General features: G+C 36.2%; 1 protein-coding gene and 1 long non-coding RNA gene across 4 annotated transcripts; one reads left to right on the top strand and one right to left on the bottom strand.

The window, feature by feature from the left end:
* Window positions 1–465: 465 nt before the first annotated feature.
* On the bottom strand, window positions 466–3,835 carry RBL (Transducin/WD40 repeat-like superfamily protein). Its single transcript, XM_086572313.1, has 5 exons — window positions 3,695–3,835; window positions 3,518–3,616; window positions 2,328–3,415; window positions 1,949–2,210; window positions 466–934 (listed from the first exon to the last, which is right to left on the bottom strand). The coding sequence occupies exons 1-5, from the start codon at window positions 3,711–3,713 to the stop codon at window positions 717–719; spliced, it is 1,686 nt and encodes a 561-aa protein (XP_086428439.1). The 5' UTR covers window positions 3,714–3,835; the 3' UTR covers window positions 466–716.
* Window positions 3,836–10,907: 7,072 nt separating this feature from the next.
* Window positions 10,908–13,839, top strand: LOC147486032 (uncharacterized). Of its 3 annotated transcripts, XR_015200679.1 has the most exons (4): window positions 10,908–11,268; window positions 11,393–11,473; window positions 13,057–13,124; window positions 13,611–13,839. It is a non-coding gene; the product is annotated as an uncharacterized LOC147486032 (long non-coding RNA). The 3 variants fall into 3 exon arrangements; XR_015200677.1 differs by having other exon boundaries at window positions 10,922–11,268; window positions 11,393–13,124; XR_015200678.1 differs by lacking the exon at window positions 13,611–13,839 and adding an exon at window positions 13,216–13,604 and having other exon boundaries at window positions 10,922–11,268; window positions 11,393–13,124.
* Window positions 13,840–14,269: the final 430 nt, after the last annotated feature.

Here is a 14,269-nt window from a genome sequence, read left to right as displayed (position 1 = left end):
AGTCAGGAGAAAATTGCACTGCACGACTGAGCTTGCTAACACCATCCCAAGTACGAATAGGCCAACATATGTTTTGTCAAATTATCTCCCAACCTCTTCTATTATCAAATATCAGTTTTGTTACACCACAATTATTCACCCATCTCTCAAATTTCTTCTAATAGTGCAAGTGAGAAGTTTAGTCAGAGAATCTTTTTTTTTTGATAAGTAAATCTTATTCAATTGGTTGCAAAATGTAGTACAAGTGAGAAAGCTCACTTACAAGGTGCAACCAGTGCACAAGCGGACTAGACACCTCCTACGACCTCTTAGCAATACCGTAAGACTATTTTAAAAGAAAATTTACGCCACAACCTAATGGAAAACTTTAATGCTCTAAAATGAACAAAAGTGAGAAATAGGAGCACAAAAAGCAGGAGCACACTGAAGCTATGTATAAACATGATTTGGTAAATGAATCTAAACTGTCGAACAATGACACATTACTTTTGATACTGCAATTTCAATCAAATACAAAGTATACTATCTTTGTCCAAGTTGACAGATCAATACAGTGACCAACTCAACATGATAATGCACTGGTGCAACTGTAACAAATCTTAAGTCACACACTCGGTCACAATTAGTACCTTCTCTTTTCTTTTCTTTCTATATGCCACAGATAGTTAAGCTGAGAAGAAGTAACACTTTAAATAAAATCGATGAACAAAAAAGATCTACATGTACACATCATCATCCCCATATTCACCATTACTTGTATCCTGCTCCTCCATGGATTTATTTTTAGCTTTTGATAATTTACCTGAAGCTTTTATCTTTTTAATTGGCTTCCGGACTTTCTCTGCCTGCAACTCCAATCCCTTCTCTGAGGGTTTCCGTCTTCTTTTCGAACTTTCTGTCAGACCTGTATCCTCTCCCATAGAGTTACCTACGGCTGCAAATACACAAAAAAAAAACAGGTATATGTGTAAAAGAAGAGCTATGATATAGCTTTCAGTCCAGTCAAGTGGTTTTCTCCCTCAAGCTCTTGGGAAAATGCTTAACTAGCAGACATTATTCAAATTATAAGTATTGGACTAAATAATAAGTAGCAATTGTGTATTGCCTTTTACAGAAAATAACTGTATGTGTGGCACCCCGCCCGACAATCTACCTTTCCTCCTCATTTTGCCATTCAAAGGGAAAAAAAGTTATTTCTTTAACAATACATGTTGAACATTAGAGAACATTTTGTAATGAAAGCTGGACAAAAAGGAAACAAAGAGTAGGATTGACAAAGTACGGACCCACGGGTAAGAACCTATAAGGTAATTCTAAGCTTCCGAATTCTCAGCACGATATCCTTATCTTTGATAGCTCTCAATAAGAACTTTTTTTATCCAGTTCCCTTTCTTTGTATATCAAGAGGACGCTCAGGACAAACACACCAGTGTTGCAGAATACAAATCATGCATGTGGCTTACAATAACCCCATCTCCAAGAGCTAAAAGCAGAAACAACCAAGTTTGGTGATTCTACTAGTCATCCTATACGGACTAGTAGTTTAAATGTCAAAAAAATTATATGATCCTCCAAAAGAAACTGAAACATCAGATGTGTAGACCATCCACCTATATTTGAAAAGTCAATAAATTATGATGCTCCAAAAGAATGTGAGGCATCAGATGGGAATACATTATGTTTTGAAAGTTTAAGCACGTATTTCAGATGTTAGCCTGAGAGCAACATGCTGAACCAAGTTTGACATGAGGCTTTCAAGATTCTTAATACTGAAACTATATTGATTGTGTATTGATTGTGTATGAGTTCTATTTTAGGGCTGATTTTAAGGATGATGTCTACCCATCTTGAAAGTCTCTCCAAGAGCCAAGAGGTAGTTATGTGGCCTGTCTTCAACAAAAAGAAGAAAAAGGGATTGAAAAACAAGAAGAGAGTTCAATGGCCTTACCTTCTAGTGGACTTGATGCAGGGTTACTAGGTTGGCCATTCTGACCTGCCTCCTCCGAAAAGGGGGACCCTGAATGATTACTGTCGACCAACTTTGATGAGCTACCTCCATATTTATCTTGCAGTTCTAGAGAATCAGGGCAAGGAACTGCTGGCAAGAAACAAAGTTCTTCCTGAGACATATCCGAATCACTGAAAGCTGAATCCTTTTCCACCGTGAAAATATCAACTTCCTCATCTTCATTAACATTTGATTCTTTCACCTTTACAGAAACAATACAAAGACAAATAATTCTTATTTTTGATAAACATATAAACAAGAAAGTGTCACTTTTTCAGGAGAAAAAAGACAACTAGAATTATAAATGTTCTTTATTTACCTTCTCAGTGTCAGGTACCAAGTCAAATTCATCCTCTCTCTCTACGTACTCCTCATTCTCCTCGAGCTCTTTAAAATCAGGGGCAAATGCACTCCAATTCTCAGTATAGTCCTTAGCCCATATGTAGACCAGACCCGTAACGGAAACTGAAACCACAACAGGATTCACCGGATGCCAAGCTATATCCATCAATGCTTCCTTGGGACCTTCCAGAATCTTCACTAGGTGGCCAGCTCTGTCCCAAATGTAGATCTTATGCTCTCCTTTGCTACCAGATGCACCAACAACCCACTCGCCATCACCACTAAAACATGTTGTTTTCCAATGGATCCTATTAATGGAATCCTGAAACTCCCTAGAGAGTATCAGACACTTAGAACCTACTGCCTTCAACTTTTCCATACCATGAACTTCATCCACTGTTCTGCTCAGTTCATCCAGAGTGGCTGGTCCATCTTTTTGGGGAAGATGATTTTCATATACCCTGATCGTCCGATCATTTGAGTTTGTTAGAAGATACTGTCCATTCCTACTGAACACTATGTTTTTAATCACAGCGCCTCCGGAAACAGGAACAATTCCATGCACTTGAATGTTCTTGTAATCTACAATAAGTATTTCTCCTTTGGAATTTCCCACGTAAATTAGATCACCATATTTATTAAAACACGCAGCAGTTGGGGTCAAAGGAGGAGATCCATCAGAAAATTTGTTGCGCAATGCAGGAACAACTCCATTACCTGTATCAGACACGGATACAGGCAATACCGTGGTGCTTCCAGTGTTCAAGTCAACTAGGACTGGAGCAGACGAGAGAGGACACGCAAGGCAAACTGATGGTACGCGCGAACTGGGATGGAGACGAGCACTCAACGTGGTCTGCTGCAAAGTTATACGCGTTATCTTTTCACCATTAACAACATCCCAAAGTGTTAATGATTTGTCAGTGGCTGAGACAAGTACATGTCGACCATACTTTGACCAACACACACATGTAATGGGACAGACAGAATCTTTATCCCGAAGCTCCTTAGCTATCCCCCTAGTCTCAAAATCCCATATAACACAAGTTCCATCAGAGCACCCGGCTGGGGAAACAAAAGAAGCAGGTCAATGCGAACAAAACGAGATAGCATTATGGTTTTTCAATAAAGCTATAGAACTAGGGGGAAGAAAAAAACAAGTAATACCAGCTAGAAGAGTTCCACGACGATTAAAGGCAATGCATTTCATAACCCCATGTTCTAAATACTCTTCTATTATTTCCGGAAAATCTCCCTGCAAAGGATCTTACGCCATGTAACAAATTTATTAGAAAACGATTAAAAACAAAAAAAAAAAAAAAAAAAAAAAGAGAAAGTGAGTACCTATTATAGAGACGTTCATAATGTGCTCCGCAGTTTTTTTCAAGAATTTGGAGGGATATTTATTTGGGTTTGGGGAGAATTAGAAATTACAACCCTAATAAATATAAATTTAAAAAATAAGGCCAATTTTGAGTAGTGGTAGTGACTGGTCTATTTAATTTCCTTCTGAAATTTCAATCAAAATTCCACTGGGGATGAAATATCGCGGATCCACGTGGTATTTTTTCCCAATTTTATTCGAGGGCTAGTCGTGGAGCAGACACGGGTGTTTATGGGTCGGTTCTCAGTTCTTTTATTAGGGGTCTCAATGGATCGGTTTGGATCGGATTCTGTAAAATCCGAATCCGAACCGATAAAAATTTAGTGAACCTGAAACCGATCCGAACTGATAAGAATTTAATGAACCCATAACCAATCCGAACTGATAAGAATTTAGTGAACCCAAAACCCATAATCCAACAGGTGTATTATCAGTTCCAGATAAAAATAAATGATAACTATTGTACCCAGCAACTTCCCTTGCAAAAATATTCACGTCCTGAAATGCCCCCAGTGAAATGCTCCAATAGAGATACAAAGACATACTTTTTTTTTTACAAAATCATGCAAAGAGAAGTATAAATTCATTAAGGGGTCCTGTTACTGATGGACCCTATATTGTGTTGGGCAAACCCCAAAAACAAAAACAATTATTACAAATGTGTCATTGGTCCCAAAAAGTTATTTTGTGTTGGGCACCTCCCAAACCAACGTGAATTTTTCCTTTTCAGCCATTTTTTTCTCTTCTATTCTCTTCACTTCCACCATCTTAAATCTTAAACCATGAAAACTATATCTTGACACTAATATTAAACACTAGGGTTGAATATGCATGTGTCATGAATTGAATGAGAAAATTCAACACCCTAGGTTAAAACAACCCGCACCAAACGGTTCATCACACACCGTTGTCCCAATCGGCCGCTAGATATTTTGAGCACACCAAACGGGTTCACACCGGATAGGGATGTTAAACGCCGGTTTTTCTACCTTTGGCTTATTTTTGGGTCGGTTCGGTTTTATTTGTTAGATACATGTGACCCCCTACCCTAACCCTATATTTCGTCACGGTTCGGTTCGGGTTGGTTTTCGTATGATAAAACCCGAAATATATGAAAAATATTAAATCTCTTCATCGTGAACGCCATTTTTCGGATTTAGATCTCAAGATCTCAAGAAAAAAACTTTTTTTCATCTAATTAATCGGTGCCATCTTCTTTTATCGGATTTGATCCGCTTAACTTTAACATCGTAAAAGCCAAACCCAATATTCAAAACACACAAGATCTTTTGAAAAAAAGAAAAGTTAGTTGGCAAGCAAAACCGGTCACTCAAAAGATTGATGGTTTTTTCTAAGTTTCAACTTCATATTTTTTTTTGGGAGTTTCGGTTCTTGTGGTGGAATTGTGAATCCGCTTTGCTTCTTGGCGACCACATTTAGAAAGAGATATTTGAGAAGGTTTTTTCGAGAATAACGAAACTTAGCGAAGACTATCAAACCCACCAATCTCTTCATCCAACGTGTGATTGGGTTGTCTTTGTTTTTGGGAGTTGTTGGAGGGAATAATGAAGAGAAAGTAGTGGTACGGCCGAATTTGTCTTGAAGACCAAAAGTAAATAAGAATGAAGCAAAAGACTAAAAGTTTGTTGAAGATAAATAGATAATAAATGAAAATATAGTTGTTGGAATTATGGTCCGTTCGGGTTCGGGTTTTGGTCGGCATTTTACCCTATATAACCTGGGTTTTGGGTTGGGTTCCGGATATGGTTTCGGCTTTTTTTTAACCCTTTTAACGGTCCCGTTTTAGGGCCAAATTATCGCCGGTTTCGGGTCGGTCCGGGTTTATATTTTTAAACCCGACCCTATGTATTTCGGTCCGGGTTCGGGTTCGGGTTTTATCGAACTCGGGTAGGGTTCGTCATGGGTTTTTTTTGGTTGGACATCCCTACGCTTAGATCGAAGTCCAAAATGATGTGGCCATGTCATTTGGGATTTAGACTTAAAAAAAACTTATCGGTGTGGTCACATCGCTTGACTAAGTCCCAAATGACTTGCGCCTAAAAAAAATAACTTCATATTTTTTTCAAAGTTCAAATCCCAAACGACATGGGCCACACCATTTGGATTAAGTCCCAAACGGTGTGGCTAAACGGACTTAATCCAAACGGTGTCCACACCGGCCAAGAGGCTAAAAACGTAACTTCATATTTTTCAAAGTTTAAATTTTTTTTATAAGTTTGGAAATTCCAAACGACATGGCCACATCGTTTTGGACTTAGTCCAAAACTCGCAGCGGTGTGACCGGGACCGTTTTTAAGTTCAAAAACCAAACGACCCATGGGCCACATCGTTTTGGACTCCTCGTGGTGTGTCGAATTTTCTCATCTAGCCATTGTACACATACATATCCAGCCTTAGTCACGTGCATATTCAGCCCTAGTGTTTAATGTTAGTGTTAGGATATAGTTTTCTTGGTTTAAGATTTAAGATGGTGGAAGAGAAGAGAATAGAAGAGAAGAGAAGGGCTGAAAATGAGAAATTCACGTTGGTTTGGGAGGTGCCCAACACAAAACAACTTTTTGGGACCAATGTCACACTTAAAATAATTGTTTTTGTTTTTGGGGTCTGCCCAACACAATATGGGGTCCGTCAGTAACAAATACCTTCATTAATATGCAAAAAGAAGTAAAACTTGAAGTAGCAGGTCCTTAGATACTAACTGAAACTTGAAGAGAGAAAGTGCAGTTGGAAGAAATTGTGGCTAAAGAATGGAAGCAAACACAGCAGCAGGACAATCCAAAGGACGAGACTGTCGGTCAACAGGCAGCCAAGCAAAGATTTTCACTGGAGAACTTTGTTAGAGTCTCCGAGTCGCTTAAAACAAGTCATTCTCACTAAAATATTTCACAAAGATATTATCTTAGAGAAGGGTATCACTGGTGTTGCTGTTAGACACTTGATACAGTCGATCTACATTCTCACTAAAAGATTTGATCTTAGCCAAAGATATTTTTCATCAGTGAATCTCTGCCACATATTTTGTTTTAACTTATACCAAACTAATTATAGATATTACTACAATACCACTCTATCGGTTCGGGTTAATATCGGTTTGGTGGAAGCAAATACCGAAACCAAACCGATAGCTTATCGGAACTGAAAAGTGGATCCATTACTGAACCGAACCCGAAATACCAAATCCAAACCCGTTTTTTTATCGGTTTGGGTCGGGTCGGTTATCGAGTTTTCAAAACCTATTGATAGCCCTAGTTCTTACCAGTTTCGATTTTGGTTCTATTTTTAACGGTTCCTACTCGGCTCGGGTCTTTCGATTTTTTTCTTATATTTAGAAAACTCAGATCCATATACCCATTAATTAAATTGGTTATGATTCGGATTTCAGTTACTGTTCGGGTTATACATTATTATTGCTAAAATTACTTTTTTATTTATGTAATCGATATTAAAGTTAGTTTTTGGTGCAATAATAATATTTGCGATCGATGATTTTGGTTCTATTTTTAACGGTTCCTACTCGGCTCGGGTCTTTCGATTTTTTTCTTATATTTAGAAAACTCAGATCCATATACCCATTAATTAAATTGGTTATGATTCGGATTTCAGTTACTGTTCGGGTTATACATTATTATTGCTAAAATTACTTTTTTATTTATGTAATCGATATTAAAGTTAGTTTTTGGTGCAATAATAATATTTGCGATCGATATTTTTGTCCTCTTAAAACAAGTAATGGTCCTAAATTCAATAGTGTGTGCATGTGTATTTTACGAACACGTGTACATTATACTATACTCAGTGGCGGAGCCAGGAAATTAAGTGAGGGTGAGCCACCACAACCAAGTATACAATTTTTTTAAAACGAACTAGCCTTGTGCACGTGGCAAGCTACGTTTTTTCAACACATTTTTTATTACAATTTTTTTAGTGGAGCTAAGCCCACATGAGTTGACGAAATCACTTTTTTTTGCTTTTTCTTTTTTTTTAAAAAAAAAAAGACTTCAAACTTTGCCACCGTATTTGATGAAATCTACAGACTTGTCACCGTTTTGCCCACCAAAAAAACAAATCACAAAGCTATGAAATTGCCATGCAAAAACCAAAAAATTAAGATTCTACCACGGTGACAGAAACAGAATCTACTATTACTCACACTCCAGATTTTTTATTTTGTTTAGATATTTCAAACCCAATCACAAAATTCATTATTTCTTTAACTAATATTTCAACCACCATTTTTCTTGGTGACTTCGTTTTGAAGAGGATATTATTTCAGCATTACTAACATCTTCTGAGTTCAGCATTGGTTGAGTTAGCAATGATTTTTCTTTGATGATCAAATATTTTAATATAATCGTTTAAACAATATTTACGTAGCAATTAATCAATGCAATCTATTACTTTAAATTTCAAGATAAATAAAGCATCAAGTTTAAACCTACAAAATACCAAAAAAAAAAATGGTTTAGAAAATTTACTTAAAACTTACCACAACGTCTTCAAGAGAGTGAGAGACTGAGTCACCGAAAGAGAGAGTATGTGAGGGTTTTTTGGTTTTTTTTTAAATTTATATAAAATAAGAGAGAGTGCGTGAGGATGTGAGGTTAATATTTGGGGTTTCTACTTTCAATTTATTATTTTTGAGGAGAGAGAAAGAGTCAGTGGGTTACCGTTTTTGGGCTGGGTGTGCTTTGCTTTTTTATTTTTTTCCTTTCCTATTTGCTTGCAATTTGGTTACAAGGGAATAGTAAGTGACTGACCCAAATAGTATATATTTTTTTTGTGGAAACTGGAAAGTAAGGGTGCGCCAGGGCGTACCCTGGGATCCGCCACTGACTATACTACTATACATACATGCGTCATATATAGAATAAATACATGTATCACAATTATATCGTTAGTTAGTATTACACGTATTTATTATCATATGTATATATATAAAGCACGTACACGCGTATTAGTTAATATATACAATGTAATATTTTTTTTTTCTAATTAAGTTAGCAAATATATTGATATGAATAGATTACAAAAGGCTGGCTTAATTGGGATTATATATATTTCCCAACTATCCTCAATCAAATTTGTAATACATGACATCTGGGGATTTCCACCTAGTGAGCCATTGAGGCTTTCCTATATAGACAAACTGCTTTTGTGGTGTTAGGTAGGAGTGTAAAAAAAAACTGTTGACCCATCATCCGATAAGGCACCCGGTCTTCACCCACCAACGTTTTTACGCAGTCGGGAACTGGGTGTAGGTTCTATGTTCAAACCCGAACCCGTCAAGCCGCTCGACCGCACCGTGTCAAAAGCCGTTGACCCGCACAATTTCAAGACTCAAGTCTAATATTTTTGTATTTTGTTTATATTTTATTTTAACTTTTGTAGGAATTTGGGAGATATGAACACAAATTTATGAAGTTCAACATCAATTTCAAATATTCAAGTTTGAACATTGGGCAAATATCAAAAGTTCAAATTCAACTTTCGAATTTTGGAGAAACTGAATTATTCATCCTTGTATTAATTTCAAATTATTTTAGTTTATATTTTATTGTTTTATACCATAGATCCTCGTTCCCATATTTATTTTATCATGCTATGGAAAATAATCAATTTACAAATGGTAAATCATGAGAAAGAAGTTTCAAATTTGCAGATATGGTTTTGGGTTCAAGTTAAAGTTTTTTTTATTTTTGTTTATTTTTCATTGATTGATTCAATTTTTTTTCTCTTTGTTGTGAATTGGAAATATATTACTTGCAGAATTTGAAAGTTTTTTTTTTTTTTTGAAATGAGTTAAAATGATAATTTCCACCCGACCCGGATGACCCGCCCAATACCTACCCCGTAAGCTGACCAAACATGCCGGGTGATGGTACTAAGACATGACACTTCAACCCGCCCCTCCCCGTCCCATCGGAGATAACTGGATTTGTATCCCATAGACCCGCCCGACCCAACCCATCACTATTTGACATGCAGTTGACTCGCCCGCCCCGTATTACACCCCTAGTGTTAGGTGTAAGCTATGCCTTGTAACTTGGTCTGATGCGAAGTTCGCTTCACGCCACTACACGTACTTGAGACCAATACATAGTCTAATTTATTTTTTTACTAATTCCCATCGTAGTCTAATATCCCATGGCAACTCTGAAGTCCCAAATGCCATGACTGCTGTTTTAGAATCCAATTCTATCTATATTCTTTCCCATCCCTTGTCAATTGCCAGTTCAACACTTTTTATTATATCCATTACTTCAGCAAAATAACTAGTACTCTCACCTAAATTTTTACATATAACTAGTAAAACCTCGCAATCACTATTTTTGAAGACTAGCCCATAACCTGCAGCTCCTGGATTACCTTGTGATGTTCCATCAATGTTAATCTTGATTATCTCTTTGTGTGGCAGTTCCCATATGCAATCTCGAATTCTAGGTGCTCGTGGGAGTTTGGGAGATAGTCCCCATCTTTGTAGAAATGCATTGTTAGAAGGTTTTGAGGTTCTTTTAGACAATGTGTAAGCATAATGCACTTCCTTTCTTATATCGGCTTTGCATCTTGCTAAGTTTTCCTTCTTCGCATAAAAAAACCCATATCGTTTCTATGTGTCCAAATGATTACCATCCTGGCCACTACTGCCACATGCCACATGTGTTTGACAGTGGAACTTTGCTTGTTGGTAATTTGTATTGCTTCCTTGAAATTTTTAAATTCTTTCTGGCACTTGAACACATCAAACAACCAATCCCATATTTCCTTCATAGTATATGTATGGACGTTGATCGACATTATTATTAACATTTATAACACACGTGTTTAATGTAATATTATAAAACATGCATTTAATAACACACATTAACCATTATGCTATATATATTTAGTTGACTTTTACACCTAACAAACAAAAACTATATATTATATATAATGTTTTGATTTGCCTTTATCTACTGTAATATAATACTAAATTTAATATATCAAAATCATAATAATCGATTCCGATTTTTATTTGGGTACCCATTGGTTTTTTACTGTTTGGTTCTAACAGTTCCGGTTTTTATCGGTTCGGTTTTTAAGACCCACTTTTAATAAGTCTAATATTTTAAAACCCAAAACAACTATAAACGGTTCCAGTTCCCAGTTTGGTTTGGGGTAATTGGGTACCATGCACACCCTGACACCCCCCTAATTCAGGATCCAATCTTTTAAACGAGACCATGTTTAATCTAAAATATTTTAAAACCCGTGTCCTTCAGCTACAGTCCCAAAACCAAAACTGTGCAACAGGCGTGTTAATTGTTGATGCCTAACAACCTTTTTCTACTTCTTTTATCAAACATGGACTTAATTTAGCTGAAATAACTATCTAACGATGTTTGTTTGTAAGCCTTCATCAATGTTCCATGGTGGTATCTTGCATCAAATAGGATGATTAGTCCCTTTTTGACTATTAGGACCAAGATCAAGTTAACTCTGGAGGGCCCTCAAAATCGCTCAATACCCTTTTCAAGTTAGTCCTGAACTGATTTTGCTTCATGTCATTTGCTTATTTGATTTCGATATGGTGGTTTTTGGATTTTTTTAATCTTTTGATTGATAACCTCTCAGTGTTAATTGTGTTTGCTTTTGTGTAGATTTTTAGTGATGTGCCATGGTGGTACCTTGCTTTCAATAGGATGGTTAGACCTTAAACTCAAGAAATCGTTGTTACTGAGGCAAGTATTTCCTATAGCCCATTTATTCTTATGTATCTTCTAGCTTTGTGATTAATTATCTGTTTGTTATGAATTGAACCGGTTACATGAACACGAATCTCATTTAAAAAATCAGATATATAATCTTGAGAAACCAGTGTCTTGAGGTGACATTGTAGTGACTTTGAAATAACGATACCATTGTCAAGTCACCTTGAAAAGTTTATGGGGGATTTGTCTGGGAAAATATATTTGGAGCATGATTTTTGCTATAACAGTGTACTTGAATATTGGTAATCGAAATTTTTGATTGATGATGGTGGTTTGAGCTCAAGGAGGTTATAAACTCACTAGAACTATTTACCTAAAAGCCATTTCTTGCCTTGCCAATATCAGAGGATATATAACACTTGGCCTTTGCTATGTTATTGATCATATCAATGTGCAATGTGAAATTTGTCTCAACTCCTGGCATTTAGGGTCACAAATCCATGATGCATCCATTAGAAAAGACTTAGGCTATTCGATCAATCACAAATCATTGGCACATTCTTTATGTATATATACTAATTGTGTGTGCAACGAAAAAATAAATTCTTTGTTAGATCTATATAAATTGTGAATTAGATAAAGTTGTAGTAGTAGGGGTATTCAATCACAATAGTACGTGGAAATAACAATGTGATTCTCATGCTACCAATACCCTTAGAGTTGTGATCTATAAATAGTTCATTCCTTTGAGTTCAGTAATATGGATGCGTTTGTATTTTCTCTTTAACTTAGAAGTAAGCTATTAGAGGTGAAATCAACATGGTCCATGGAGTGGCCTTTTGCGTCATGCAGTTGATGGTCTGATGTGGCTAATGGATGGATTGTCACAACCTAGATTTAATGGCACGTGGACATAAGTTTTCGTGGACATGTGAGGATGAAATATGTATTTGGGAAAGGAAATTTGATACCTGTTGGACATGGATTGCTGAAAGTTGCACCATCGGTGTTGAGTTTACTTATGTTAGGTTCGGGTGGAATCGAGGTACATTGCTATTGCTTGATGGTCGGTGCAGGTCTTGGTCTGTTAGAAATGGTCCAAGTTCTTAGAACAAAGTCATCCCTCGCAGAGACATGATTGTGGGTTTTTTAAATATGCACCATGGTTTGTAGTTGAACCCAAACTAACTGTTTACACTGGTTGATGTTGGGCTGCTTCAACTCAAACTTGAACCTTATTACGTTGGTTGACTGTTTACATTTCTTTAATTGTTCAGTTTTTAGATGGTTAACAAAATCAAACCTTATAATTTACACTTTGTTTTCTTATTAGTTTCTTTTCCATTTTCTTATTGTTGTACAAGACCTCATCGTTGTTTTAATCAATAGGTTTTAAGAGAAATGAGGACCCTTTCCCATAGTTAAATATTTGCAGATTGCTTACTTGGGGTTCTTATTTCATGAATATGTTCTTAATATTTATTCTCAATTTAATTTTATGCTCTTGATGACATTGGAGGCTGCAGTTGGGATTGATCTGACAACAACAACCATTGTTAAAAGATTTACATAATGTTTAGTAACTGCTTTGGTAGTTGTTGAACTGATTGCAGGTAGGGGTGATATGGAGAATGTGAAGAATGTTTATTTTTATTGAGTTGTAGGGAGCAAGATATCCCAGGTATATACCTTTTGAGTACTCATACCTTTTTGTTTAATATCTTGATAAAAGCTCATGTCAAGGCCAAAACTTATGATCCAAGCGTCCGTAGGAAAATGATTCTTGGAAGTCTTAGGCCATCAGATGTTGCGACATAACATTTTCGGACTCAATGTTTGCTTTGGGCTTTATAAAAAACGGGTTACCTAACGTGCCCATGCTAGAGAAAATGGCTAGCCAATCAACTACAAGTTCAATGCTATTGCAGAGCTGAGCATACTGAATATTAAAATTCGGAATTAACTAGACATGAATTGTAAATCTTTTGTTCACCTCTCATGCTTTTGATGGGTTAGTAATCAGGTTGAACTGGTTTTCCGAGATACTACGTTGAACTTAGGCTGAACTGTTGAAGCTGTAAAGTTTTAGCAGCATTATACACACTTCGAAATTTACTTATTAACTATAATCTGATGTCTAACATTTACATATACTTTCCTATTGCAGGCCCGTATGTCGATTGAGAGTAGATGAACTGAAGCAACCTTAATTTTGAGTTCCGGATCCACTCAATGAAAAAGATGCAATTGATCTAATTTTAATACTTCATTCCCGTTTTCATGTACGCCATTGTAATGCCGGAGAAAATAATCTTGGACATTTAATTTTATAACTTTCAGTTTACATTGTGTTATTAGACTATTGCATTAATTAATACAGTAACTATTCTAAATTATATTATTGGGTTAATTTCTATGGAGACATTTGAAATTCTGGATCAAATAATATACTTCATATATCGTCAATCACAAATGCCCCACTTACAAGAACACTAGCCAATTATGCTACAATGTATACTTTAAACGATGTGCAGTGCAATGTTGGCATAAGGGACGTGATTCATATGATACTGCCGGATTGCATAACTTAAAAAAATAATTGGCTATCATGTGTAACTTGCTTTCGCGAATTTTCCATGGTAATTTCGCAAATCCTTGTTGAACAGTGATATATCACATATGTAAATTATTTGATATGCTTTGAAACATATGTAAATGAAGAGACAAATTACTCTTCATTTAATTATACTACCCCAATCTCTTCATTTGGTGGACTATGGGTGAAATCGCTGTTAGCTTTCAATTCCCTTTGCTGCTTTTAAATTG

Source organism: Coptis chinensis, chromosome 7, assembly GCF_015680905.1.
Source record: "Coptis chinensis isolate HL-2020 chromosome 7, ASM1568090v1, whole genome shotgun sequence".
Lineage (NCBI taxonomy): Eukaryota > Viridiplantae > Streptophyta > Magnoliopsida > Ranunculales > Ranunculaceae > Coptis > Coptis chinensis.
This window is presented reverse-complemented; position numbering and strand designations above follow the sequence as displayed.